Here is a 26,984-nt window from a genome sequence, read left to right on the forward strand (position 1 = left end):
AGGTTCCACACAGTGGGACTGAACCCGGAACCATGTGGTTGGTAAGCAAGCTACTTACCACACAGCCATTCCTGCGCCTTGAGAGACAATTTCATAATTATGTTTAGGTTTTATTAGACTTCGTCAACAAAGCATACTTAGCAAAGTAGTGATGAGAGAATCTCTAGATGAATGGGCATACAAATTTGCACATCTTAAAACATCATTGAGTAATAATTTATACATTCTTAATATTTAATGTAGTGGGCATCAAATGCCTAATTAGAAATTCTTACACATTAATGAAAGGATAATATTAGATCATTGTTTTAAATATGGTAACATGAACTTAGCTATTGTTTTGCATGTAGATGAAATATATATATATATCGAAAAGCAAATACAAATAACAAAAGTACAAGAAATGTTCAAAGTAAATAATATTGGGTTGATGCTCAAGGAAGAATGAAAAGAGTAGAATTATAACATTTCGGACACAAGTCTTCTTCAGACACTAGAGAGAAAAGTCCACGAGGAAGAGGGAAAAGACAAAAAGAGCCAGGAAATGAATGCACACACACACACACACACACACACACACACACATATATATAAGTAGATACTTTATTTTTTGGATAGGATAATTTGATTTTCATTCTATGCAGACTGTCAAATTTATCCTGAACGCCCTATACACACACACACACACACACACACACTCTCATATATATATGGGGAAGAGTTTCACTTATCTTTTACATGTTAATGTCATTGAACTGTGGCAATATTCAGGAACTCATTAAATAATTTTCCTAAATCATATCAGCCCCACATCATATTTTAGCAAAGTACTTGTTTTATCAATTTATATTTATCTGCTGACTAACTAAGCTTTTTGAATGCAACATACTTCAACAGTTGTGTGTTACAAAAACACAGACACATATACGTGGTTTGATCAATAAGTATCCGGACCGTTGCCATGTTGTTGGCACTCCATTGCTTACGACATTGAGGATTCCAGTTGATCCGATCAACGAAACAGCCTGTTCGTGAAATTAACATGCAAGTGGCTGAGCACTCCACAGACACGTGTACCCTTCACGTAGTTCTCGGGGATATTCAGTGTGACAAGGCTGACCCTTTGAATTACAGGTGTTGCCATAGTAACGAAGCTAAAGCACAGAGAGTGAATTTGCTTGGCACAGATTGACCTTGAACTTTGCTGTGCATGCACACTAAGTTTTAACGTTCTAGCTCACTTCCACTGTTTACAGTAGTGCTTGGAAGGAACGTGTGTAGCATGTGATCGCCGCATTGACCATGACAGAGAAAGTTGAACAAAGAATCTGCATCAAATTATGCCAAAAGCTTGGTGACACCTGCTCAGAGGCCTACGCAAAGTTTTCATCATTCTCGACACAATCAACGAGATCTTGTGCAACTGAAACTCGAGTGTCTTATTGGTCAGCTGAAAGTAGTTTTGGCACAAACTTGGTAGGCACGAGTCTCATACGCAAATCTTCAGTGATAATGGACTGAACTTAACCGTAACTAATCTGCACCTCTTCTGATAACTCACAGATGGTGTTTCGACGTTTTCCCCTCACATCTAATTCAGTTCTACTGGTTGCAGGTCTCCCACAACGTTCGTCAATATCGATATTTTTTCAGCCATCTCAGAAACATGTTAACCACTCGAACACTTGCGTGCGGCTCATACACTTTCTGCAACATTGTGTAGGCATCTGAACAGGTATCGCCATGACAACTTTCTCTGTCATGGTCAATGCGATGGTTACGCGCTACACACGTTCCTTCCAATCACTGTTGTAAACAGTGGAAGTGAGCTAGAACGTTAAAACTTAGTGCATATGCATAGCAAAGTTCAAAGTTAATCTTCACTCTCCGTACATTGGCTTCGTTATTATGGCAACAGTCCGTAATATTTATTGATCAGACCTCGTACATTCACAGGTTATAAAACAACCTGATACTGTAGTAAAAGTCAGTAACCTAAAGAGCATCGAAATCTGCACCCCGTTGTTGTAAAATGAATTTCTTAACCTCGCAACCATGTCTGAGCACACAGACTCACACACATACACACACACACACACACACACACACACATACATGCCATTACTTTTCTGGACCTTCTTCGAGACCGGTATGGGGGCTTAATAGCGTTACTCTTTCGTTTAAACTGTTGTAGGTCAATACCTGCAGGACGAAGACGCCAAAGAGCAGGTGAAGAAAGACTGAACATAAGGGCTAATGCAGGGCCGGTGTTGGGTGCAACAGGGGCGATGAGAGGTGGAGAGGCAATTAGGTTAGGAATGCCTTTTGTGAAGGGGGGTACGAAACAAGCCAGCTCCGAAGAACAAATGCCGTTATACTAGTGATTGAAACGCCACAACGAGAGGGTGAAAGGTTGGATGTCGATCCAATTATGTCTATTAGTGATTAAATGCCAATCAGTCGAGTGCCTCATCTCTGGATGCGGTCCACGACGTCTGTGTAGGTAGCAGCAGCACCGTCCCAGATATAGAAGCAGTTCTTCATTGAGGAATTCGCTTGAGTCTTATAGAGAATCGGCAGCTATTCAAGGCTTGTTAGCCCTCAAAGGAAGGACCAGTCAGTGGGTACAGCTGAAATCATTGACATACTTGGGAATTATCCAGACAATTCCATCAGTTTTCATTTATGCGCTCCATAGGTGATTCGATCAGTGTTTCTTCCAGACATGTTAAATAGTGTACGCGTGGGTGTACGTGTACGTGTGTGTGTGTGTGTGAGAGAGAGAGAGAGAGTCTTCTGTCCAACGCAGTGTTTAGGATACAGCTACTCGAGAGACGAATTTGTCTCTTTGTAGAATTAAAGTTGACATCTTATTCATTCATCTACTGCGATTTTACGATGAAGAATTAAATGAGCAAAGTATAGCCTCTACTTGGAATTAAATTTATTTCTGTTTTGCTGATTGGTCAATAAGTTGGCTTCATCTCATAGATTCATCGCAGCAAACATTGTAAAGTTTTCCATTAGCACCTATTAATGTTAGAGTAGTGATGCAGGCAGACAAATTAGCTTCGAACGAAAGTGGCTAAAATGGATCGTTTTGATACCGCGAATCGTTTCAGATAAGAAATAGCAGGAGCTTACTTTTATTTTCTATTTTAGATATTTCGGAAGCTCTGCTAAGTCGGTGTGACTTTGGAATTGGGTCGAAATATGTGAAAATTGTTAGCTAAATATGTAATCTATGATTCAGTATTCCACTGAGCTCTTTCGCTATCCACCCACCTTACATTTCCTCTCTTCATTCTCGAACGCCATTCACTTTCTTTCTCCCACCTTCCTTTTGAAAATAAGCATTGACGGTTTAGTGTGTCAAAAATATCGCCCGATTTATATAAAGAAATCTGTGTCTATTTCTTTTCTTTTTTAGATAAAGTCAATAACCACTACAACTTGCAGAAAAAAAATTATGTGGCGCTATCAGCTAAATGCCTGGTTTCTTATCACTATTTTTTTCTTTTTTTTTTTTGCCTTGTTTAGTTTATTTTGATTAATTTTTTAGGAGTGAACGAATGTATTTTTTTACTTTATTTTCACTTGCGTCAGTCAGTGGACGGTGGGCATGCTAGGACATCACCTTGAAGGGTTTTGTCAAATAAATAGACCGCAGTACTTGCATTTTTTAAAAGTATGGTACTTATTCTATCGATCTCTTTTGTCGATCTGCTAAGTTGCGGGGACGTAAATAAGTCACACCGGTTATCAAGCGGTGGGTGGGGACAAAAAGAAAGACGTGTATACACACACATTTAAATATATATATATATATATATATATATATATATATATATATATATATATATATATATAGTCGTCTAAGAATCCATACATCAATATAGGCGCTCGTATATTTCTCAAGAGGGTGGATATATTAACCGGAGTATTATAGACCCATTACAGCTGATCTTACCAGTCGGTTTCGTACTGAATAACCATCAGGTTACCTGATATCCAATGTGAAGCGATTGGTAAGATAGGCTGTAATGGATCTAATAGGGTTTGTACTTTGATTGGTATATATATAATCATGAGGTAGAGAGTTCGATTCCCGGTCCGGATTGTCGGACTGCTGGTCTTCCACAAACAACTTTGCCCGGACTTGTGCCTCGGAGGGTAACTTTCTAGGAGCAATCCCATGGTCATTCATGACCGAAGGGGGTCTTTACCTTTTACCTAATAATTGACCATTTTGACTCAAAATGTGTGTGCGTGTGTGTGTGTGTGAGTAAGAGATATGCTGAGTTGATGGAAGTATGCTAAAGTAGTGGGTGGCAAGGTTTGGTTTCATCGAGGGTTTGCAGGTCAGTCCCTCTAAAGAGCTTACGACATTCTTGGTATCACGGGCCATCAAGTTGGCTGTCATAGCAGCGGATTTACCTCAAGGTAGCAGTAGATCAGGAGGTGTGAGCCCTGGAAGGAGCAGAGCTACCAGGTGTAGTGCTAACTGGACACAAGCGCAAGGGCTTGATCAACCCCAGCTGGGTTACCTAGGTGAGGCTGTCTAATGTTGAAAGACTCGAAACACCTTATGACTCCTGGGAACATCACTAGGGATGTGTACAGGTGCATCACAGGACGTTGTATGAAAAAAACATGTATACCTCCAAGAGGAGTTAGCTTTCTAAAAGTAGCATAACTCTATGCAAACTCAGTCATTCGTTAGAGATCGATAAAATGATTACTGAAACGTTTCAGTCACTCATATCGATCTAAGTCGATATAATTAACTAAAACCTATGAGGAATTGTGTTTCATCAAGAACGGCTGCTTTCCAATGACTAAAGCTACCAATTGAAGTACAACTACAGTTATTATTATTATTATTATATATATATATATATATATATATATATATATATATATATATATATATATATATATATATATATATATATATGTGTGTGTGTGTGTGTGTGTGTGTGTGTGTTTGTGTGTGCGCGTATGTATATATATATATACACATTTATTTATTTATTAGTAAACATTGCTTCTTAGCACAGGAACCAAATAAATAACAATCCAGGAGACGGAGTGGTTGGATGGTTATTTACTAAACTTTCATCTGCCAAACAATTTTTCTTTTTGAAGACATGATGTCATAACGTCTTTTCATTTTTTTCTTCGCTAAGTTTTGATATATTCTGCGATGAAATAACATGAAAATATACATTGCTTAGCTAGTCTAGTAGATGTTATTTTGGATTTGCTGTGCAAGATTTTAACTTCAGCAAGAAAAATAGAAAATAGAAAATATCCGCCAAGAATATCAGATTTCTAAATCCTGTGTATTTTCTGATCTTCCAGCAAGTTGAATATTCTGGCTTAGAGTCAACAGAATGGTTCCAAAATATGTATTAAGAATATTTTTGTAGACTGCTAAATCAGACTCACTCTCTGCTACAGTCTCTATTTAATCATAATTCATAAAATTTCGAGTTATCTCCCGTGTCCCTCTTTCTTTTTTTTATATCGTTATTATTGAAAACTGTTGTTCTCATCGTTGAAGTTGTATGTAGTATTGGTTTCAAATTTTGGCAAAAGATCCTTAATATCGGGGACCATAGGAAAGTCGATTACATCAACAGTGCTCAACTGGTACTTATTTTATCGACTCCGAAAGGAGAAAAAGCAAAGTCGACCACAGCAGAATTTGAACTCAGATTGTAAAGACGGATGAAATGTCGCTCAGCATTTTGCCCGGCGCGCTAACGATTCTACCAGCTCGCCGCCTTTTCGAGGTTATAATATTATTATTTCTAGAGTTGTAGGGGGGCGCGTGCGCGTTTTGTGTGTGTTTTTCAGGCAATATTGCATCTCGCGATGCAAAGTAATAGGTTTGTGCAATTAGTGCTTAGGTTGACTTGCTGCCTAAACTTGAACTGCAGCTAAAAAAGTAGGGGAATTAAAGTTGCCTAATGAAAATTGGCTACAGGCAGTGTTTCAATTGAGCATGTGATGTGTATAATAGAATAAAAGGATAAACAGACACACAAGTGATGAGGTGAGATTATGGCATATTTAAACTTGAGCGTTGATTTGTTACAAGAGTATAGATCACAAGAAGTTCATAAAAGATAAGTTAAAGGATGTTCTTAATGTTTACGGTATATGATAGTATTTTCCCGAAACAGTGATACAGTAAGTCCGTATTATTGGTATTAAGTAAAACTAGTCACCGTAAATAGATCCAAAGCTGGATCAGAAGTAAGGAAGAAAGTATGTAGGGGGTCTCAGTAAAGAGTAAAGAGTTAAATCATTGTATTGGAATTACGAGCAGAATGTAGAATTGAAATGAAAAGTTATGAAATCATACAGAGTTAGAGTAAGTGGTAAATTTAGAATAGGAGAGACAAATAAGAACTTAAGAGAAGTATATAGAATTATAACCATAGTAAAAGATATGGAATAAAGTGGTACACTACGGATTAGGTTGACTTAAATAGTGATGTATTTCTAATTTATGTGATGTGTTTCTAATTTATGAAAGTGTGAATTGTGTGGAGAGACTCAGAGTGTTACGTTTAGATTTTGTGACAAAATCGGAGTACTTTGAAGAATATGTGGACACAAGTGGCTAATCTAGCGGTTCTGTAAAAAGAGACCGATAGAATAAGTACCAGGTTCAGAAATAAGTTTTGGGAGTTGATTTGTTCGATTAAACCCTTTAAGGTGGTGCTCCAGCATGGTCGCAGTACAAATACTGAAACAAGTAAAAGTGGAAAAAAATATATATGTATGTAAGTGTGTAGACAGTTTCCGTCTAGTATATTCACTCCCAAGCCATTGGTCGGCCCGGAGCAGTAGTAAAAGATAATTGCCCGAGGTGCCGTGCAGTGAAACTGAACCAGAAACCACCTGTCTGCAAAACGTGTTTCTTTAACCAAACAGTCATGCCTGCTAATCGACACTACTCCCTTTTGTATCCCCTACTATTTTTAAACTTACAAGGTTTTCTGTTAGTCTACTCACCACCACCTTCTTAACGCTCTAAACTACCTTCCCCATTGTATCCAAAACAAATTTATTCACCCTAAGATACTCCACTCACAAGCACACACACCACACAATATCCCACACATCATACACCGTTTTATCTTTGGCCCGATATCTCACCATGACTGTTTCTAAAATAAAACAATTTTATACATCCAAAAAATTTTCTTTTCTCAAATTTACAAATCTCCTGCCTCTCACTTTCTAATTGCCAAACCACCACCCACAATTAAGCTTATCCAGTTTTATTTTCTAATACACAAAACAAACCGATTATTATAGACACCATGTCCCTACCAAAATTCACTCCACACAAATGCATGCGCCCCCTCCCTCCCGCCTCAAATAAACAATCGGCAGCACGCATACTTTACATTCCTCTGAGTTAAACTCATTTCCGATAAAAACGACCGCATTTTGGTAAACGCAGGTCATATTCAAAGATATCGTAGTTCAAAGATGCCCGCCTGAGATTCTGAAATCACTACTCTCCGCAGGTCATTGGATTTTTCAAACCCAAAATTAAATCGTTACTCTCCAAAGATACTGATGTTTGAAACTGAATACTAAAATAATAATAATAATAATAATAATAATAATAATAATAATAATAATAATAAAAAGATTAAATCCGAACATGGTCATATTGCCATCTTTCTAGTCTGCTCAAAAATGCTCGCACAAGTGAATATGTGTATGTGTAAAGAGAGAGATAGGAAGTTACCTAGCGATTTAACTAAAATGGCAGACAGAAGGACAGACAGACAGACAGACAGATAGATAGATAGATAGATAGATAGATAGATAGATAGATAGATAGATAGATAGATAGATAGATAGATAGATAGTTGCTGGAATTATCTGTTCAGTGAGTGTGAATGACCCATGATATTTAACAGACAATTTCTAAAGATAATACAGAATACTTGCTTAACGTATGTTGCCACATCTCAAACAAGAGAAACAGAAGCAGGAGGAGGGGAGATAACGACCGAAAAGAACGTCATAATCTCGATTATGACTAAGAAATCAAGAAGCACCAAGTTAGCTGATAATGTCTGCCACTTCTTGAAGTTTAAGTATTTATACTCACTGCTCCCTATCCAAAAAGAAAACTTCTCAGATAACAATGATAACTAGAGGCTGGAGTAAACGTAGTTCATCGACCAGCTAGATTTAACAGATAAATTGCTTTTTTCTGTCTTGAAAAGGAGACAACGAAAATGGATAAGACAGTCCTAGATACGTCGAAAACAAGATGAGTTAGCCGTAGATTATTTTGTCGGTAGAAGAGAATTGTCTTCGTTTTTCTTTTTAAATCTACTTTGTTCGCTATTTTGAATGGTGAGTAATGGGTAATTGTCCATCTCACTTCTGTCTCCACTAGTTACAAGCACTTCATTGTTCTTCTGGGAATTTGTGCATGTGTAGTTTTGTACACACGGGCACAGGTACAAACCTACATACATACATCTTTTTATCTTTTCCTTTTTTTTACCTGTTTCAGTCATTTGACTGCAACCATTCTGGGGCACCTCTTTGAAGGGTTTTTAGTCGAATAAATCAATCCCGAGACTTCTTTTTTAAGCCTAGTACTTATTCTACCGGTATCTTTTGCCGAACCGCTGTTACGGAGACATAAACACGCTAACACCGATTGTCAAGCGGTGGTGGGGGACAGACACAAAGGCACACACACACACACACACACACATATATATATATATATGACGAGCTTCTTTTGGTTTCCATCTACCAAATCCACTCACAAGGCTTTAGTCGGCCCGAGGGTATAGTAAAAGATATTAGTCCAAAGTACCCCTCAGTGGGACTGAACCCAGAATCATGTGGTTGAGAAGTAAGCTTCTTACCATAGAGAGAGAGAGAGAGAGAGAGAACTGTACTCTATACAGTTCTCTCTCTCCCCCTTTCGTCTTCTCTCTCTCTTCCTTTCTTTTTTCTCCCCTTCGCCGTTTTCTATCTATCTCTCCCTCTTTCTCCTTTACTCTCTCTCTCGTTGCTCACACGTGACCATCGTCCATCCTTCTTTTCTTCATGTGATCATCTTTCTTTTCCTTCAGTCTGTCACACAGACCAGACGCATTCTTATCTGTCTCCTATCTTTTCTCTTGTCAAAGATAATATTCTTCCAGCGCTCGCTACCTTACCTCGTCTGACCTAACGGCCCTCCATGTTTGTTTTCGTTTGGTTTGTTGTATGTCTCCATTGTCCTGCTTTTGTTACCAGCTTTGACCCTCCGCAAATCCCAAATTTTATTTTGTTTCGCGGGAGCAACTGCCTTTTGAAGCTTCATATTGTTAAATGCTCGAAATGAGAAGTAGATGGACAGCTGACAACTGATGAAGGGTCGTTCTTTATGATACTTGTCTTGTTTTCCATTTGTTTCTCTCGTTGTTTGCATACCCAAGTTTGTCTTCGTGTTTCATGTTTGCGTATTTCATGTTGTTTACATTTTGTGACGTCCTGAACCCATATACGCATATATATATATATATATATATATATATATATATATATATATATATATATATATATATATATATGTATGTATGTATGTATGTATGTATGTATGTATGTATGTATGTACATATATGTATGTATATATGCATATATATATATATTTTTATATTATCATATGATTGAACGCCACGCATCCATTTCCAAGTAAGTTTATATATATATATATATATATATATATATATATATATATATATATATATATATGAAATGTCGTAAATATTATGAAAATACTTTTTCCCCTATAAAGCATGTGTTTGTGTCTGAATATGAATTTATTTTGCTTAGTGTCTCTACTCCTCCACATCAAAACAACGGAAAAGTCGTTGACAACAAATAGCAGCACCGCCATCTCTTGCACTCACACACACACACGCGGGCACGTACGCTGGCGCGCACACGTACTCTCAATCTCATAACTATTTCAATGCTACTTAACTTATTGGATGTCGCAAAAGCGACTGGATATAAACTACAACAACGCATTGGTTAATAGATTTCTTTTAACTACATACAACATTGGATGGAGGAGTATAAATTCTATTGCAGTTGATGAGAGAAGGAATGTCACATATATATTTCAACAACAATAACAACAACAACAACAGAAATTTTAGATCTTAGATTCCATTACATATTTGAGTTCTGTCATTATCTCTCTTCCTTCCCTCCTCTCACTCTCTCTTCTCAATCTCTTTCTTTCTTGATATCTTTCGCGTGACATTCTATATTTGATGAAAACGCGATCTAGTGGTCATAAGAAATCCTTTTATGCTATGCCTGTAAATATAGTCTTTAAATCTATATTTGCCATGTATGGTTTCCTTCCACAAGACAATCTAATATTGATAATGTTCATTCAAGCTGGAAACAGCTCTCGGTTTTGAAACACTAGAATACAATTGTCTGTAATCAAATAATCTCTCAGACTAAACTGTCACACTTCTTGGAAAAATTCAACAATATCTGTGCTGTTAGTATCGCTTCTTGTCTTTCCTTTCTAGTCTTTTCTTCCTCTCTCTGTCTGCCTCTCTCTCTATCTCTCTCCCTCTCCCGCCATCTCTCTCTCTTGTTCTTTCTCTTTCTTTATCGATTTCTTTATTGCGATGTTAAGTTATGGAAGTGAAACCATATTAATGAAACTATATTTCGAGTAATGATTCTTGCAATGTAATGTCTTTCTTAACAGCTTTAAATTCTTTATTGTGATAATTCATTTGGAATTCACTTTCAATCCAATTTAATCAAATCAAATGGAGGCCGACACGAGCTACGATCGAAAATGAAAGAAAAGGAAAGAAAGAAAGATTGAAGGAAGGAAGGAAGGAAGGAAATAAAGCAAGGGGGAGAGGGGAGACGTGTAACGAAGAATTTATGCATTGACAAAGGAAAGGTGATGGAATGAGAAGTCTTAAAATTAGTGGTGGGTTGAGAGGAAAGGATTTAAACATAATCTAAAACTATGAAAGAAATAGAAATGGACGTGAAAATATTTTTTTCATATTTTTAAATTTGTCTTAACTACTTAAAAATAATGGTGTTATGATTGAGAGTGTGTTGTGTGTGTGTGTGTGTGTGTGTGTGTGTGTGTGTGTGTGTGTGTGTGTGTGTGTGTGTGTGTGTGTGTGTGTGTGTGTGTGTGTGTGTGTGTGTTTAGGAAGGAACTGAAGAGGATAATATGCAGAGTGATACGGGAAACTCAAGAAAACAATGCAGATTACAGCTTGGATAAAAGCTATAAACATCAGAGTATTATACACGCTTTCAATGAAATCAAAAGCAATATGAACGTATTGTGTATGTATGTATATATGTACATATATATATATATATATATATATATATATATATATATATATATATATATATATATATATATATATATATATATATATATATATATATATACACACATATATATGCATATAGCTCCATATATACATGAGTATATGTATGCATGGATGAACGTATGTATGTATATAAACCGCATATAGTAGTGTTAGTAGTGTGCAACAAAATATAATAGCTTATTTTCTTCTGCTTCTAGTACGTGCGACAAACAGCAAGTAAAGGTAATCCATTAAAAAAAATCCATGCCCTCCATAAATTGTGAAGGATACAAACCGTCAACTATTGGGCGATAATGGACATTGTGACGTTATCTTCTAACAGTACAAGCGGATATCAGCAAATCACATCTGTGCAGCCACTACTCATATCCTAAAGGTACTTCTGTGTGTGTGTGTGTGTGTGTGTGTGTGTGTTCTTCAAAACCAAAACGTCCGTCTTCAAAAAAAAGAAAAGCTACATCCAAATCAGGTTTAGCGTTCAAACAGCTATGCCAAAACGGCTGGCGCTCCTACACCCAATGCAACCAACAATATTCGCTACTATATTTTCTATCTTTCTCTCTCGTCTTTCTGCCGCTTTCTAATAGAAACACTGCATCTCTTCGAACACACATTCGGCCTCCCTTCGAACACACCGTCTTTACACTTCTCCTTTGCTCTCTTTTTTTTCTAACTTTGTGTGCATATGTGTATGTGTGTGTGTATATGTGTGTGTATGTGCGTGTGTGTGTGTGTTTGTGTGTGCGTGTGTATGTGTCTCTTCCTCTCGCAAGCGGGATATTCCTCCAGCATGACAATTTCAACAGACAAGTAAAAATAGCATGGGAATGGAGTTGTGTGTGTGCGTGCGTGCGTGTCTGTGTGTGTGTGTGTGTGTGTGTGTGTGTGTGTGTGTGTGTGCGTGTGCGTGCGCGCGTGTGTGTTTGATGTATATTGTATTCAAACAGTTTGTTTTCTGTAAAACAAGGATGGCAGTTAAATTTATTTTTGTTGTTCTCTTACTTGTAAGCTGGCGTAGAAGCAAGACTGGGCTAAGCTATTTTAGAAATACTGTCATTTGTTTCTCTTAGTCTCCAAGTATATCTGGAAAGTCCAGCAGAAAATTTTCCTGATTCTCAAATGTGTGTTTGTGCGTGTATTATATTATCTTGAATTTACTCACAGAATCATCATCCAGTTTTACTTTGGCTCAGCATACTAAAAAAGCTGGCAAAACAGTTTTCACTGAGCATGCAGTAATTAGATTTCATGCAGTTATCCGTATATAAGTAGAATTACTATTATTGGACAAACAATTAGAAGTATTTTTTTTTTCAAGTGGGACACTTTAATAGAATTTCTATTGAAGCTTTTGATATATCTATATGTCCCAATATGAAGTTACTCCTTGGCCATATTCAAGCGAACAAACTCCAGATTGAATTATATCACAGGATATTTCCAGTTCTATTTTTATTTTTGGAATCTTATGGTTTGTGTATGTATAATATTCTGTCTGAATACCCACTGCAATTAAATGTTTCATTGTAGAAATGTGAGGCTTTTGAAAAAGCGGCTTCATCCAAGGATAAGAATGAAATATTGAGAATTAAATTTCATAGAATATAAGTTGGATGATTATATTTCTCATTAATATTGGCTTTTGGTAAGAGAAAATATATTAATATCCAAATTAAAGGTAATATTTAAGCAACTAAACGGAAACGGAGGCTCTAATCTGTGCTGTCCAAGAGCAAGCACTAAAAACAAGCTACATAAAATACAGAATAGACAACACAGCAGAAAGTGATAAGTGCAGAATCTGTGGACAAAACTGTGAAACCGTATGGCATATTATCAGCCAATGTACACCACTAGCCCAGAAGGAATATAAGAGACGCCACGACAATATAGCCAGACTTGTCTATTGGACACTTTGCAACAAGAATAGACTTAACAGAACAAAAAATTGGTACAACCACAAACCTAAAGGCATCGTCGAATATAGAAATGCAAAGATCCTATGGGATTTTATGATTCAGTGCGACTATGAGATAGAGAATAGGAAGCCGGACATAGTCTTAATTGAGAAAGAAAACAAACTATGCTGGATCATAGATATAGCATGCCCAGCTGACAACAAGGTATGAGATAAGGAAGAAAGAAAAGTCGAGAGTTATGACAGGTTAGCTTGGGAAGTTAAGCAGTTATGGTTGATGAAAAAGGTAGCAGTAGCACCAATAATTGTCGGAACCCTGAGAACAGTGAGCAAAAATCTCGAGAAGTACGTGGAACAAACAGGGGCTGCAATAAGGGTGGAGCACTTGCAGAAAACAGTACTGCTTGGAACTGCTCGAATACTCCGGAAGGTGCTCGAAAAATAAGAAGTGTTACTTTAGTTCACTAGTAGTGAACAGCTGACACTGTAGTACATCTCCAGCGTTAGAAGCTGTGCAAAGGCAATAATAATAATAATAATAATAATAATAATAATAATAATAATAATAATAATAATAATAATAATAATGCTTTCTAATTGATGTATCAATACCAGCAGATGACAACGTTTCCCTAAAAGAAATGGAGAAACTTTCAAAATACAAAGACCTGGAAATAGAGGTAACTCGAATATGGAATCTAAAAACAGAAACAGTTCCTATCATAGTAGGTACCTTAGGTATAATAAAAAAAATATTCAGACAAATACATAACAAAAACACCAGGACTTACAAATATATATAACATACAGAAAATTGCACTACTGGGCACTGCACACATCCTACGCAAAACGCTTTCAATACAGTAACCATAAGAGCATCACAGCAAACCACAGCACATACCCAAGGCACACAGAGCTGCGCTCGGTAGGGAAGTGAAAACACGTTATAAAGATAAAACTACTGAACAATAATAATAATAATAATAATAAAAATATACAGACAAATACATAACAAAAACACCAGGACTTACAAATATATATAACATACAGAAAATTGCACTACTGGGCACTGCACACATCCTACGCAAAACACTTTCAATACAGTAGCCATAAGAGCGTCACAGCAAACCACAGCACATACCCAAGGCACACAGAGCTGCGCTCGGTAGGGAAGTGAAAGCACGCTATAAAAATAAAACTACTGAATAATAATAATAATAATAATAATAATAATAATAATAATAATAATAATAATAATAATAATAGGTCACCCAGACACTGCAAAGACTAAGCAACTGGAAGGCACCTGGACACGACAAGATCCCCAATTTCTGGTTAAAACACCTGCCAGGAATGCATAAAAAGCTGGCAGAAAACTTTAACAACATACTAGCAGAGCCAGAGACAATGCCTGAATGGCTCACAAAAGGGAAAACCATCTTAATCCCCAAATCCACGGAAACGGAGAAACCACAAAATTATAGACCTATAACCTGTCTCCCTGCGATCTACAAAGCCTTTACTGCAATAATATCGCAGAGATTGAGTAAACACCTGGGAAATAACAACCTGTTTCCAGAAGAGCAGAAGGGATGCTGCAAGGGCTCATACGGCTGTAAAGATCAATTATTGATCAATAAAGCCATAACTGAAGACAGCCGCAGAAAGAAGAAAGGCCTCAGTATGGCCTGGGTGGACTACCAAAAGGCCTTCGACAGTGTTCCCCACACGTGGATTCTGGAAACGCTAGCCATAAACAAGGTGGCACCAATTATTATAAAATACATAGGGCACTCAATGAACAAATGGCAAACAGTGCTACAGCTCGAAACAAAAGAGGGACTTGTGAAAACGAAAGCCATCCCCATTAGAAGAGGAATATTCCAGGGAGACACGCTCTCTCCACTCCTGTTCTGCCTGGCACTCACACCTTTAACAGAATTGCTAAATAGAACTGGATGCGGTTACAAATGCTACGGAAAAACAGTCAGCCACCTTCTATATATGGATGACCTAAAATTATGTGCTAAAAACGACAAAGAGCTAGAAACACTACTACAGACAGTACACGGCTTTACCAAGGAAATAGATATGAAATTCGGATTAGAAAAATGTGCCAAAGCAACCCTGAAAAGAGGAAAATTAGTTAAAAGCAGTAATATAACACTAGATAAAGCCAATGAAATAAGAGAACTAGACGAAAGCCAATCATACAAGTATTTAGGAGTCAATGAACTAGATAGGATACAACATACACAAATGAAAGAAAAAATAAAGAAAGAGTACTATAGACGAGTTAGATCAATACTAAAAACAGAGCTCAATGCTAAAAACAAGATAATGGGTATCAACACTTTAGCTGTCCCAGTTATAAGCTACAGCTACATCCTTAACTGGACACTAAACGAACTATGTAAAATAGACAGGAAAACAAGAAAAATAAGGACAGGATATAGGATGCACCACCCAAAATCTGACATAGAAAGGCTATATATATGCAACGCACAGAAGGTGGCGGGGGTCTTATACAGCTAGAAAACTATTATAAAATAACCACCATAGGACTGCAAAAATACCTACTCCAAAGGCAAGGGAAACTAATACAAATAGCCACAAAACACGAGCAAAACAAAAAGCTGTTTTCAGTATTTAAGGAAGCTGACAAATACAAACAAGAAATCAATTTACCTAACAAATACGAAGAAGAAGAAGAAGAAGAAGAAGAAGAAGAAGAAGAAGAAGAAGAAGAAGAAGAAGAAGAAGAAGAAGAAGAAGAAGAAGAAGAAAGAAGAAGAAGAAGAAGAAGAAGAAGAAGAAGAAGAAGAAGAAGAAGAAGAAGAAGAAGAAGAAGAAGAAGAAGAAGAGGAAGAAGAAGAAGAAGAAGAAGAAGAGAGAAGAAGAAGAAGAAGAAGAAGAAGAAGAAGAAGAAGAAGAAGAAGAAGAAGAAGAAGAAGAAGAAACAACAAAAGCTATAAAACAAATGAAATCCAAACTAAAACTAGAACAGCAACGAACCATGATAAAACGACGGCAAGAAAAGCCCCTACATGGTAAATACTGGGCTAAACTAAATGCGAAAGAAATAGACAGAGAAAAATCCCAGCAATGGCTGAGAAGCTCAGGACTCAAAGCAGAGACTGAAGGATTTTTAATTGCTGCACAAGACCAAAGCCTCCCCACCAGAAATTACCAAAAACACATAATGAAAAGAAATATAACAAGTAACTGTAGAATATGTGGAGATGGACAAGAAACAATAAATCATATTATCTCTGGCTGCCCAGTCCTGGCTAAGAAGGAATATATTCACAGACACGACAGAGCTGGGACCTATATACACTGGAAGCTATGCCAACACTATGGAATAACAACAGAAAAAAGATGGTATAAACACACGCCAGAAAAGGTCACAGAAAACGAGAAAGCAACCATACTCTGGGATATGCCAATACACACAGATAGAGAAATTAAGGCAAATAGACCAGATATAGTTGTCAAAGATCATGAAGAAAAAAATGCTTTCTAATTGATGTATCAATACCAGCAGATGACAACGTTTCTCTAAAAGAAATGGAAAAACTTTCAAAATACAAAGACCTGGAAATAGAGATAACTCGAATGTGGAATCTAAAAACAGAAACAATTCCTATCATAGTAGGTGCCTTAGGTATAATAAAAAAATATTCAGACAAATACATAACAAAAACACCAGGACTTACAAATATATATAACATACAGAAAATTTCACTACTGGGTACTGCACACATTCTACGCAAAACACTTTCAATACAGTAAACATAAGAGAACCACAGCACATACCCAAGGCGCACAGAGCTGCACTTGGTAGTGAAGTGAAAGCACGTTATAAAAATAAAACTACTGAATAATGATAATAATAATAATAATAATAATAATAATAATAATAATAATAATAATAATAATAATAATAGCGTCCCCTAAAACTAATGTCTGACATCGGAAAGCAGTTATGGAACAAGTCTGATATACAGAGATCTATAGTTTCACATATTTCATAAGTATAAAGGAAAGACGAAAGTTAAATAGATGAATGATAAAGATGGAGTAGAAAAATATGATGACTTTTTTCCGTAACGTTCACTTAAGTGAGTTTTAATAATAGATCCGACCGAGAATGGAAACCAGATAACGTAGTTAGGTCTGTGTAAAATTGGTTAACAAACATAAAAAGAGAAACAAAAATCACATACAAAAAAAAACAATGTAAAAACAAAGAAATGAAACAACATACAAAATTAAGCAATGAAATATTTTACTGTGCAAAAAGCAACATTACGTACATTACAAAGATCATTATAATCAGCTGAACTCAAAAGTTATAAAGCAAAATCATTACTAAAAATCATCAAATTTAGCAAGCTGAAGATCAATAACTGAAGATCAATGTTATTTCCATTCGAAAAACGTTACTGATATTGTTGTTTTCCTTTTCTTCTTGTAATGCCGAAAAGCAAAATATTCATTACTTAAAAACTATTTTATATCATTGTTTTTTTTTGGGGGGGGGGGGGTTCTACTATAAAGCTGGATGGTTTGTGGTGGATGACGGGAATGCAAAAAAATGCAAAATAAGGACATAGAAAAAAAGGAAAGAAATAATAAAGACTGATATTGGTTATTATTATAATCCTTTTCACTGTATGCACAATTCTCAGCTAGTGCTTATTTTATCGATCCCAAAATGATAAAAGATAAAATAGGCCGCAGAGGAATTTGAACTCAGAACGTGTATAATCAGCAGAAATGTCGCGAAGCGGCTTGTTCAGCGTGCTAACGATTCCGCCAGCTCACCGCCTTAGTTCCAAAGAGAAATAATAATAATAATAATCATTCTAACGTAGGCACATGGCCAAGCATTTTTGAAGAGGGATTGCAATGCTTCCAACACTAGGCAGATAGTTTATTTTGTCGACACCGGATAAAACGAAAGATAAAGTCGACATCAGAACGCAAAACAATTTGTTCGATGCTCTAACGATTCGGCTATTCACCGCTCTCACTATAAAGATAATTTCTTACATGAACGCAAGGTCAGAAATTGTATGGGTGGCGGGGATAGTCGATTGTATCGACTCGGAAGAGATAAAGGTAAAGTTGGCTTCGGCAGGTTTTGAACTCACAATGATAAAGAGCTGGAACAAATACCGCAAGGTAAGTTTGCCCGGCACTCTAACAATTCTGGCAATCCACCGTCCTCTTAACAATAAGTATAATGATTTCTAACATAGGCAAAAGATCGGAAACTCGGAGGAGAAACAGCCGAATAATATCGAAGTATTAAGTAGTACTTCGAATAGAAGGCTAAGTCGACCATGACAGGTTCGAATGTAAAGGGTCATAACTAAATACAGCAGTGTATTTTAAATATCCTACTGATTTAAGTAATCCACCATTCTAATAATAATGAAAACGTATTAATAATAATAATAATAATAATAATAAATATGAATAAATAAATAAAATGAAATCAAAAGATGAAGCGAGTTGAATAAAAATGAATTTTTATCATTAGTTTATTTTATTTTTATTTTTATTATATTTTTGGCATTTTTCAAAACTTAAATTATATTTTAACTAATTAAAACTTGTGACGCTTGACCAAATATGCATGATGCTTAGTCAGCATTTTTTTTTTTTTTTGCCGACTGTAACAAGAAGCTTAAGTAAGGAGGATGAATGTAAATCAAAAACAACAAAAGAAGAAAAAAATCTTTCCAGTTCTTGTTAAAGGCACTTGTTCAAAACTATGGAGCTGATATAATTACGTCACATGCCATTTTGTAGTAGCTGTTGTTGTTATTGCTGATGAATAAACCTACATTTAAACAACAGGTGTCTGTGTGTTCTTGGCGACGACAATGTCTTGGTAATGTTTCTTACAATACAAGATTCCTTCGGCTTGTGCATAATTATTGAGGCTGGAAAATTAAAAAAATATATATATATATATAAGGAATAATTAGGAAATGTTTTGCAAGAGTTGATAGTTATCTATGTAGTAAAATGATTTATAAGTTTGATACAAATAACATACATTTGTAGGTGTAGTGTGTACAGAATCTAATTAGTTGGATCAACCTCTGCTTGTGTGTGTGTGTGTGTGTGTGTGTGTGTGTGTGTGTGTGTGTGTGTGTGCACGTGTGCCTGTACGTGTGTGTGCGTGTGTGTGTGTGTGTGCGTGTGTGTGTGTGCAGTCGAAGGCGCGTGGCTTAGTGGTTAGGATATTCGTCTCATGATTGTAAGGTCATAAGTTCGATTCCTTGTGGTGCTTTGTATCCTTGAGCAAGATGCTTTATTTGACGTTCCTCCAGTTCACTCAGGTGGCAAAAATGAGGAGTGCTTATAATTCAAACGGCCAGCCTTGACATATCCTGTATCAGGCTGAATCTCCCTGGGCACTATACTAAGTGTGTGTGTGTGTAATGGGAAAATGTAGTCTGGAGATTTCTTGGAGACACAAGGTGTGTTATTAAAGCTTGCCTAGACTACATCTCCAATGCAATTAGTAACTCATACCTGTATACTGTGTACAAGATATCATATATATATACACACATGCATATATATATATATATATATATATATATATATATATATATATATACATACATACATACATACATACATACATACATACATACATACATACATACAAAATAACAACAACGCTCACAAGGACCCTGGCCTTCTGAATGACTTTGGAGTACCTAATTTGTGGAATTTTTACTACCATCGGATTACATTACCTTGTTCATTCGGAACACGCCATTCCTGCACCGTAACTGAATAAGGATTTCTCTATTTGAAAACAAGACCGAAAATTACTCAGAAGCGATTAGATTGATTTTAACCGAGTCGACCTGAGCTACATTTCAACGCAAGATGTAGAGACGTGTAATTAATGCTGTAGAGCATTTCGTGCGACACTCAATCGATTCTGACACTTGAACAAAATAAAGAAAGGCAAAACTTATACAGGCATTCGTGCGATAAATAATGTTAATTATTTCATCTCTCATGGTGTTAAGTGTCTACTAACAAATGACTAAGTCCCATTCCTAATATCTTTAGAGAAAATAGGAATAAAAGTTGTGAAGTCTAAACCTTTTCAACATGATTAATAGCATAATTGAAATGAAATGGCTGCAATCGGAAAATCGAAACCAGATTGCCGACTCAGTTTTCGGATGCAAACTGTCCACTTGTAAGTTATGGACCGTTCCTGTTTTTCACAAGAGCAAACTATACTAAACTGTAAATATGAAAATATTTATAGCTGAGTTAACTTCATTGATAATTAAATACATTTTGTGACAGCTGAGAGAGTTTCAAACAGTGTTTAGTGATAAGTCGTGATTCTTTTGGCATCTCATCAACAGTGTTGACTCTTTCAGCGCCTCACCAACGGTGTAAATTTTCTGTAATTGGTTAGAAGTTGCTCTTCCGTCCTGAGTTTGTATTCCGCCGCGGTTAACTTTTCCTTTCATCATTTTGGGCTCGAGAAAATAAATACCAGTTGAATACTGGGAGTAACGTAATCAACTAATCCCCTAAAATTCTTGCAATTGTGCCAAAATTTGAAGCCTTTATTTATCTTCTTTTTCCTACTATGTCACATATTCGGGTTTTCTTTTCTTATTGTAAGAGATACGACTAATAGCACTTTTTTTTGTAAGGCTTAAACTAGAAGAAGTGAGACTGTGTCCATGGCATTCGGAGTCCATTCATGACTTGTAGGCCCCCATATTTGATATGTACATGAATTATATATTACAGTTAGATATTTCATAGATCATAAGGTAAAAGAAATGAGATGTAAACTCAATACCTTAAAATGAATGCCATAAATGTTTTACCAGTATGAGGAACCAATATCATATTTTACCAAACTAGTTTCGTGGATGCCGACGCAAGACGGAAATAAGCTGTATTAATAATCTACTGGGGAAGATTCACTTATCTCATCGCTTTTCCTTCTCTGAAAGAGTATCGCTTGTTTAAAACATCTAACATCCCTCATTTGCAAAGTCTCCTTCAGTTTCTGACATTAAACGAAATTGTTTTTTAATCTATACAATACGGTTACGAGTAAAAGATGGTCTGGAGTAAATTAATCACTATAATTGTCAAGAATGCGGCATCAAGAAATCCCTAAACCCAGTCTTCGTTAGCAGAACAGATCTAAAAATAAGTAATGAAAACAGTGATTCTGAATTTTTAACATGACACCATGGTCTTTGTTGTAGAATTCTTGCTGTTATCTTTACTGAGAGCGCTAAAAAGTGTTTACGCCTACACGACAGTGCAACTTTACAAACCATATGCTTTTAACATTCTAGACTGTTTAGTAAACGATCTTAACAGACAGGAATAATTTTAACCGACTTGGCTCTGTCTCCTTGACGTAAGAGAAGAAACGAAAGCGAGCTCATTAACTGCTATCATCATTACCACCGCCAACAATATGATAACAATAATAATAATAACAATAATAACGAAACTAGGATTGATTACAATAATGTTTTATTGATAGCAGCATCAACTGGCGTCAGTTTCTATAGAATGATTAAGCTGATGGCATCATTTTACTGGAAGTATGGAATTCGGTTCAAAATTATCTTTCGCTAAACAACACTGTTATCAAGACAAACCATGTATTGCCAATGTGTGAGTTTGTGTGTGCGCGTATATATATATATATATATATATATATATATATATATATATATATATATATATATATATATATATATACGACTCATCAATGAGCACGCTTTACCTTATGAGAACTTGAACGAGGAAATATCTTGTTTATCAAAACAGAATTATGTATGCATGAATTACAATATTAAACAAAAGAGAACTCAATAACTTTCATCAATATACATCCTTATGTAGATGGATAAGTGTGTGTACCTTTGTGTGTGTGCATGTATGCATGAATAATACATACGTGCGTGTACGTGTGTGTGTGTAGCCTGCTGACTACACACACACATACGCACACACGCATACACACGTATGTATGTAATAACATAAATAATATATAAATATATGCATATATCCATACGTATATGTACATACCTACATCTATATGTACACATAGATGCATATATGGGTACAGGACATCACACAAAACGTTAAACACAATGAAAAGCGAAAACATAAAGACGAAGACAGAAAACGAACTTTTTGTATGTATGTATGTATGTATGTATGTATCATGACGACCTCATTGTAGTTACAGAGAACCATATTGAATTTTGGCACGAAGCCAGCTTCTTTTATGATGTTATCTTCAAAAGATGTCATCTGAAATGCTGAGCTATAGTACCTGACCATCTTCAGCAAATATCTGGACTTTGTCTTAGAGACCAACAACTGCATTTTCAATGACACTGGATGCTTAGCCAACAGATGTATGCAAAATTTTCTGTTCCGACAACATATTGATGGCATTCCATCTCCTCAACATTTGCGTATCACTAAAGCAGTGAGCAGGAAAAATCGTCAGCACGCTGGACTAAATGCATAGCAGTATTTCGTCCGTCTTTACGTTCTGAGTTCAAATTCCACCGAGGTCGACTTTGCCTTTTGTCCTTTCGGGATCGATAAAATAAGTGCCAGTTGAGCGCTGGTGGTCGATGCAATCGACTTGACCCCGCTCCTCCAAAATTGCTGGCCTTGTGCCAAACTTTGACACCAAATTTAGTTTGTCACTAAGGCGGTGAGCTGGTAGGACCGTTAGCACGCTGAGCTAAGTGCCTTGCAGCATTTCGTCCGTCTTTACGTTCTGAGTTCAAATGCCACCGGAGTCGACTTTGCCTTTCATCCTTTCGGGTATCGATAAAATAAGTACCAATTAAGCACTAGGAAGCGATGTAATCGACTCACCCCCTCCCCTGAACTTGCTGGCTTTCTGCCAAAATTCAGCCAGTTGCTAGTGTGTTAATGAATAGTGCAGTATGAAGGAAGGTGGTTGCAAAAATAGTGCTGCACTTTGGCTGTTAGCTTCTGTTCGCAATGCTTGGAATCTAGCTTGGTTTTATTCAGTATATTCTTGTTATCTTGTCATGAAATACTTGATGTCATCATTATTAATGCCATCAAGTTGTTATGATAGCATCACAACAACTTGTTTTTCAATTTCCTTCTGTCTACTCCTTCATGCGTACTAAGCCATGCATAACGCTCTGTGGTTATTGCCACCTTCCCCTGACGTGTCTTGAAGTATTCATTCTCTCTCTCTCTCCCCTCTCTCTCTCTCTCTCCCCTCTCTCTCTCTCTCTCTCCCTCTCCCTTTCCCTCTCTCTCTCCCTCTCCCCTCTCTCTCCATCTCTCTCTCTTCTAACTTTACCAGTTTCAGAAGAATTTTATCTTTTTATTTTCTCTTATAGTTGTTTCAATCATTGGATTGCGACAATGCGGGAGCACCGCCCAGAGGGGTTTAATCGAATAAATCGACCTAGTACTTGTATTTTAAGTCCGGCACTTATGCTATCTGTCTTTTTGTCGAACCGCTAAGTTACGGGGACACATGCAATGATACACACACACACACGGCAGAATTCCATGCAGTTTCCATCCATCAAATTCACTCACAACGTATTAGTCGACCACAGAAGACATTTGTCCAAAGTGACACGCAGTGGGACCGAGCCCGAAACCAGAAGCTTTCAAATCGAGTTTTTTAACCACACGGCCATGCCTCCACCTACAATTTTGTTTTTCAAGTGACTGAAAGAATGACACTTAAAAATCAAACAAATATTTGAACAGAATGAGAGTGAAGTCGGTACGAAGATTACAAATTATCTTTCTCACATTAACTAAGAACAAATGGAAAGAAATATACTAAAATATTGAGTGACTGTCCAAGAAAATTGTGACGATTACTGTTTTCGACTGGGTAACAAATAGATTAAAATTTTAATCAAAACACAAGAAGAGGTGTATAAAGACATGACTGTGTGAGCGAAGTTTCCGTTTGCTAAACGGAAACTGTTGGGAAGCCAGCCCTATATGTGTGCGTGTGTGAGTCTATGCGTTTGAATGTGTGTGTATCTGTGTATTCGAGTGTGTTCGTGTGTGTGTGTGTGTGTGTGCGCGTGTGTGTGTGTGTGTGTGTGTGTCTGTCATTGTGTTAGTGTCTGTTCGTCTTTGTGTTAGTGTCTGTTCTTTTCCCACCAGTGTTGCTTTGTTAACGTCCCCGTAACTTAGCGACTCATCAAGTGCTGGGGTCGATCTGTTCGACTAAACCATTCAAGGTGATGCCCTTGCATGCCATGGCCGCCGACCAATGACTGCAACAAGTAAAAGAGTGAGCAAACGGAAGTACGAAAGAAAGAAAACCGTTAATACATTTGGTAGTGGACACGTATCCAATAACAGTTTGACTTAGCTCCACGTTTCTTCAAATTTTCGAAGGCATAAAACCTGTCCACATCATCAGATGTTTGGCGGCAGAGAGAAGAAAATTAAGAAGAAACATAAAATGGCTTCTAACTGGAGTGTTTTCGATCTCCATTGGTCATTTCAAGTCTTTGACTTCCTACTGTAGGGACACAGCTTGCTATTACTCATGTTGCTCACATAAACACATACGTAACCTGACTCTATCAAATCGGTTACGTCCCCACGTGGTAGATGATGCTGAAATATCACGCCCTTCAGAATAACGAGTAACTGATACCAACATCTTGTCTACTCTGCCATGTGTAATATCCAATGTAAAGAACTAATGTCACTTAAATATCACACCCGTAGAATGCCGAGTACGTGACATCACCATCCTGTTTGCTCCACCACGAGGACCTATTAGTAAAAGAAGTAATACCAGTATCATGACAAAAACTATCATGTGATCTAAATTGACCAGTAGGGCCCTACCTCGAATCTATTTCAAATTCCTTTTAAATTTTCTTTATATGTGTACGCTCACCCCACTCCCACCCACCCCCACACATAACTGTTTATACATATATCCATATATACATTCTAGTGAGACACTTTCAGCTCTTTTATCCAGACTACAGATTTTCATTGGAGCCTATTATTATAAGTGAACTGGATTATATAGCAATAGACTTGCATAAAAGACTAGCAATGCTCATGTTCTCGAGCTCTCTTAACTAAAAAGGTTTTGTCGCTTAATCAGCGACCAGCATGAGATCTCTCAAGAAGGATTTAAGTTAATCTCAAAGAGAAATCATAGATGCGTACATACATACATACATACATACATACATACATACAAACATGCATACATACATACATACATGCATGCATGCATACATACATACATACATACATACATACATACATACATACATGCATACATGATTTGGGATAGATAAGAAAAACTGTGTACAGTTGTGGAAATTAGCTGCCCAGCAGATGTTAACATAAAGCTGAAGATCAGTGAAAAAGAGAATACCTACGCTGGACTATTAAGAAATCTGCAGTCACTTTATCCAGATTACAAGTTCAAGTTTATACCTGTAATTATTGGGGCCCTGGAATATGTAACATACTGCTTAAATGCCAATCTTGAGAAATTAGGCTTCTCAAATCCAGGAAGAAGAAAGCTAATTCGAAGACTACAGATCCAATTCATCAGTGGAACTGTAAAAATCTGTAAAACTTTCCAGAAGTTTATCATTTAGATATATATGAGCATGTCTAGATATGCAACTATATGCATGAGAATGCATACATAAAGCAAAACATACAAATCTGCACATAGATGCATACAAACAAACAAAAATACCTTGTTGTTGATGTTGAAATGCCAATGAAGGAGCCTTGGATCTCGGGTAGAAACCGGCTCTTTCTCTGTTGGCAAGAAATCTTGAAATAAAACTGAACAATCATACATACACAAGATGCTTATTAATACTCGCACTGTACAAAATATTGATACATAGGTTATTCTACTTTGAAAATTTCCGTAATCTAAATTCATATTGATTTCAAATTTTGGCACAAGGCCAGCAATTTCGAGGAAGGGCGTAAATCGATTACATCGACCACAGTGTTCAACTGATACTTGTCGCTCTCGAAAGTCGACCTCGGCGAAGTTTGAACTTAGAAAATGAAGACGAACGAAATGCCGCTAAGCATTTCACCCTTAAATTAAAATCATATTAATAACAATAATTGATATTAAAAAATTCACAAAACTTCAGGCAAAGAGCATTAGGTCGCGATTTATTAAAAGTCATTTATTCAAGATGATGCTTTATAAATAGTGTCCAGATGGTTTTCGCCTGAAGGTTCATGAATGTTTAAATCTATATATATAAAAAAGTGAGAATGGGTGTCTGTCTGTCTGTCTGTTTGTCTGTCTGTCTGTCTGTGTGAATCCCTAAAACTCGAGAACTACGCAACCAATTTCATTCAAATTTTACACATGCCTTACTTAGGGTTCCAGTTGTGTTTTAGTCAAAAAAAATTATTAACTTCTTGCAGAGTTCGAGCACACGGCAACATAATATCTCCTCCACTATTTAAGTATTACGTGTCAAAAGTGAAACAAAAACACTCATGTCAAATACTTTCACTTTAAAAATAAAACTATTCCACTA

The 26,984-nt window shown here is 36.6% G+C and overlaps 1 protein-coding gene across 1 annotated transcript in view; it reads right to left on the reverse strand.

Annotated features, from left to right (window-relative positions):
- Nucleotides 1–17,909: 17,909 nt before the first annotated feature.
- LOC106869309 (uncharacterized) overlaps nt 17,910–26,984 on the reverse strand; it is a 50,668-nt gene continuing 41,593 nt past the window's right edge. The window contains exon 3 of the mRNA XM_014914995.3: nt 17,910–19,316. Within this exon, the coding sequence (XP_014770481.1) occupies nt 19,220–19,316 (97 nt within the window). The 3' untranslated portion in view covers nt 17,910–19,219. The remainder of the gene's footprint in view (nt 19,317–26,984) is intronic.

The sequence above is a fragment of the Octopus bimaculoides genome, chromosome 1, assembly GCF_046866305.1.
Source record: "Octopus bimaculoides isolate indiv1 chromosome 1, ASM4686630v1, whole genome shotgun sequence".
NCBI classification, from domain to species: Eukaryota; Metazoa; Mollusca; class Cephalopoda; order Octopoda; family Octopodidae; genus Octopus; species Octopus bimaculoides.